This window comes from Morone saxatilis, unplaced genomic scaffold (genome assembly GCF_004916995.1).
Source record: "Morone saxatilis isolate NCDOM2014 unplaced genomic scaffold, NCSU_SB_2.0 Contig21, whole genome shotgun sequence".
Lineage (NCBI taxonomy): Eukaryota > Metazoa > Chordata > Actinopteri > Moronidae > Morone > Morone saxatilis.
The window spans coordinates 3,356,440-3,360,520 of record NW_023339774.1 but is presented as its reverse complement, the minus strand read 5'-3'; the positions used below and the strand labels follow the sequence as shown (position 1 = coordinate 3,360,520).

Here is a 4,081-nt window from a genome sequence, read left to right as displayed (position 1 = left end):
GTATCGGAAATTGAGAGTTGGACAATATCGGAATATCGGATATCGGCAGAAAAGCCAATATCGAGCATCCCTAAACACAACGCAATGTTAATTTTATTGACTAATAACTTGTCAATGATTTAATTTTATTCACTGATGGAAACTAGACGATAACTAAATAAAAAAAATGTATGATGGCAAAAACTGAATCTATTGACATTTTCATCAACGCGGGAAAAATAAATGAAAATGTTAGTTAGACAAGTTGGGAAGAGATCCAATCAGAACTAATCTCTTTGTGTGTGATAGGGAGGAGATATGCGTTTAAATATTCGAGAGAATCATTTAAATAATGCATTACACTAAACTTACTTACTAAACCTGTAAACCATTTTTGCCGAATAAAATCTTCTGATATTCAGTGAACTGAAAGCAGACTAAAACTAATACATTTCAGGAACTAATTGGCACTGACAGACGATGAGTCGAACTAAACCAAAATTTGCTGACAAAATCAACACGTGTGCTTTTAGCAGTGATATCACTAAGATCTAGGCTGTCCAACTGGAGGATCCCACTACATGATTTTTTATCCTTAATAAAAATAACAAATTTGAAAGTCATGTGGTGTGACCAATTCTGTATAGCCTCCACTCAGACCAGTAACAACAGCCATAGTAAGACTATACAGGATTTGGAGCGTGGGGCTAGAGAAACATGGCACACTGTGTCACCTCAGGAGGACACAAATATTACACTTCGTGAAGGAGAAGAAGGCCTGAACCCCACCGCTGTTGTGAGGAGTTATTCTGCTTTGATGGTGCTCCACCACTTGAAAAGGCCCACAGAACGTTACAGCCTCGGCCTCAGATCAACAAATGGTCCAGACCGCTCCTTGTTGCATGTTATTATGACCACGACTGGGAGAAAATGCTGCGCCGCGTCAGAGAAAGTAGTCTTACATATATATAAATATAAAACAAGCAGCATTTGCAGATATCTCAACCTATCCCAGAAGGCAGCAGCCAGGCTTTTGACAAAGAGGGCACCTTACCCCCTTTCTTGCACAATTACTTGGCTTCCTCTTCAGAATTCAGTTCAAGATCCTCCTGATCAAATTCAGACCCCTTCATGGCACAAGCCCTCTTATATTTCTGAGCAAGATAACTCAGATCTGCTGACCAACTGCTCCTAAATGTCCCCTGGTCTAGGCTCAAAACAAAGGGGGGCCATGCTTTTACTGATTTAGCTCCAGCACTATGGAATTGCCTCCCCACCTGTATAGGTTTGCGTTTGTAATTCCTATTGGCTTTAGTAGTAGAGCAGTAAAGTATCTGCTTTTGTTTTCAATTGCATTTTACTTGCTGTTTTATGCGGCGTACTACTATGCATCTATGGGTACTATTTTTGATTGTCTATTTCCTAAGCACTGTTTTGAAAAGTCTTCTTGTGCAGTGTGAGTTTATACACGGACCAATCAGATTGTTCCCTGTATTTTTGTCCAAGGTGCATTCTGATTGGTTCAGGAATTTAAAATGTGTCGGTGGGATTTTAAAAAGACTGAAAGAGCTACTGTATCTTGAGTTTTAGCTGAATCTCAGGATTAGGTGTGTTATTAGTTTGGTTCGTTATGCCCAGAAAATACACCAACAAACAAACAATACATACAGTCAGGCAGTGCTTTTTAGGGTTTTTAGAAGAGAAAGCGGATAAAACTGTGAAAGCATCCTGAAGCGAGGTGAGACAACAGATCAGAGAGGAGTTATGGATGCTGTGAGTTTAGGGTTGAACGGTACCATGTTGTTTTCTTGTTCTGTCTCGTTCTTTCCCTGCATGCTGCGGTCACTCTGCCTGCTGCTGTATGTTTCCTCTGACCTGAAGGAAAAACATAAAGTTAAAATGTTTGAAACAAGACACTGGAATAAAGCAAAGTAAATCAAAGTAAAGCTAATCTGACCAGGTTGTGGAGTTGGGTACCTGTGGGATTGTCTGAGTATTTTCTGTGTGAAGCAGGTTAGTTTCTGCGTCTCTTCCTGGTACCTCTGCAGGTCTTGGGTCAGTAGGTTACGGAGCGCGCTCAGTGCCTCCTCTTGGAACACCAGCCTCTCTGACTGGAGCAAACGCTCGGTGATGGAGGCCTGGAGCTCGCGACAAGCACACAGCTGAAACTGTGAGGAAAAAAAATGGACGACAGTTTTACTGATCAGCTTAATGGGCGCTGCTCTGTGGAAATGCAGCAATCTCATTGGTTTACTTAAAACTTCTCTGCCGCCATGTTCTGATTCCTCCGAAACAGTTTGTTCCTGTCTCCTCTTGTCCTGCCAGTACGCTTAAGCAAACACTTGACTTTAGGATCAGTATGTGTGACTGCGTCTCACGGTCTAAATCAGTAAATAATGACTATGAGAGGCAGTTGAAAGCTCTGAAAGTGGTATATTTACAGTAAAGTTTCTGGTCAATATATTGATTTTAAAGATATTACTGTGAACTGTGTAGGAATAAAGACGGACATTTTTTTTATTGGCAACACATTTTGCAAATGACCATGTAACTCTCAGGTCAGGTGGTCAGGAAGTTGACTGAAGGAAAAGAGAAGTAGCAAAGTCATTTTATTCACTTTTATATACTTTTAAATGTGCCTTTTTGTATTCTAAATGTGTTTTATTCTTTTTTCTGCAGGCATTTTGTATTGTGTCTGTTACCTGATGTTTTGCTCTGGAATGTTAAGCTTTTACTCACATTGAAATGCACGTCTGTGTGTACCTTTTGTAACATTGTTAGGAAAGGTTAAGGTTATTATTATGGTTATGATTGTGATGATTATGATTAGTAGTAGTAGTGGTAGTAGTGGTAGTAGTAGTATCTCAGCCACACTTATGTTTGTGTTTTTTTAAGCCACTGCGAGCAGTGTGTACGATATCAGTTTCCTGCTGTGGTCACTTACAGTGGACGCCTGAAGGCTGGAGTTTCTCTGCAGCTCCTGTTCGGTCTGTTTCTTCTTCTCCCGAAGATTAAAAAGCTCAGTGGCGAGCAGGTGCTGACGGCCTTCAATCTGCAAGAGTCTGACGAAACAAAAACAAGAAAAAAATTGAGTTCGAAAAGCTCCCACTTGAGCTCGTCAAATACAATTCACACGGTCAGCTAAAATCTACTTTTAATAAAACACATACTTTTGGATTAAACATGCATCACTGCAAATATGGTGGATTTTACTACGTATAAATGCTGCAAAAAGGGCCTTAATGCACGTATTAATATGTAAAGAAGTCTCTCAAAAACACACATTATAGAAAAACACACGTAAACAAGCTAATATAAAGCATATACTTGAAAAGAGTAATGCAAACGTGCAGGATAGTGTTCCATATTTGAGATAATTAATGGAGAGGAAAGTTTTTTGTGAATGCACACAATGGGATCTTTTACCCCTCAGATGCTGCTGTTTATATAAGTTCCCTGAACAGACAACCTGAGCAGCTCCTGCATTCAGGGAGAAGAACAGAAGCGGCCAGGACTGACCTTTCTGTTCAGCTGAGAGAGCTGCCTGAGAAAACACTGACAATAGATACAGCATCGCATTTTCACTGCATCTTTTAAACATCTTTATTTTGGTCTCACTCCACTTTCCATCCCAGCAGTCTCTGCAGGTCTGGAAACCCGAAGCAGCAACTTTCCCACCTCAAACATCCCTGACAGGCTCATATCACACAGTTCCTTCCTTGGACAAACACGGCCGTGTTTTCATAGATACACACAGAGTTCAACAGCTGATACAGAGTCAGTTATTAATGCTCCCTGTTAATGTCAACAGCAGCCAAATATTCAATACAAGTCATGACTGCGAACACAACAGGAGTCACACCACCATGTACTGTTGTTTACTGTATATCAGGAATACATTCCATTATTCACCACTGCCATCTACTGCAAAAACACATCTACTGTAAAGCTAGTAGCATTAGTACAGAAGAGGTTTGCACTGGCGGCAATAGTACTAGTACTGGCAACAGTGTAGTAGTACTAACAGTGGCTGTAGTCATAATATTCAATTCAATTCAATTTTATTTGTATAGCGCCAATTCATAACAGATGTTATCTCAGG

At 40.3% G+C, this 4,081-nt stretch overlaps 1 protein-coding gene across 1 annotated transcript in view; it reads right to left on the bottom strand.

Moving 5' to 3' along the window:
• Positions 1 to 4,081, bottom strand: part of LOC118332980 (cingulin-like protein 1) — a 62,235-nt gene that overhangs the window by 24,022 nt on the left and 34,132 nt on the right. Inside the window, exons 4-6 of the mRNA XM_035668446.1 lie at positions 2,924 to 3,041; positions 1,957 to 2,147; positions 1,776 to 1,854 (exon numbers count right to left, since the gene is read on the bottom strand). Coding sequence (XP_035524339.1) covers positions 1,776 to 1,814 — 39 coding nt within the window. The 5' untranslated portion in view covers positions 1,815 to 1,854; positions 1,957 to 2,147; positions 2,924 to 3,041. The remainder of the gene's footprint in view (positions 1 to 1,775; positions 1,855 to 1,956; positions 2,148 to 2,923; positions 3,042 to 4,081) is intronic.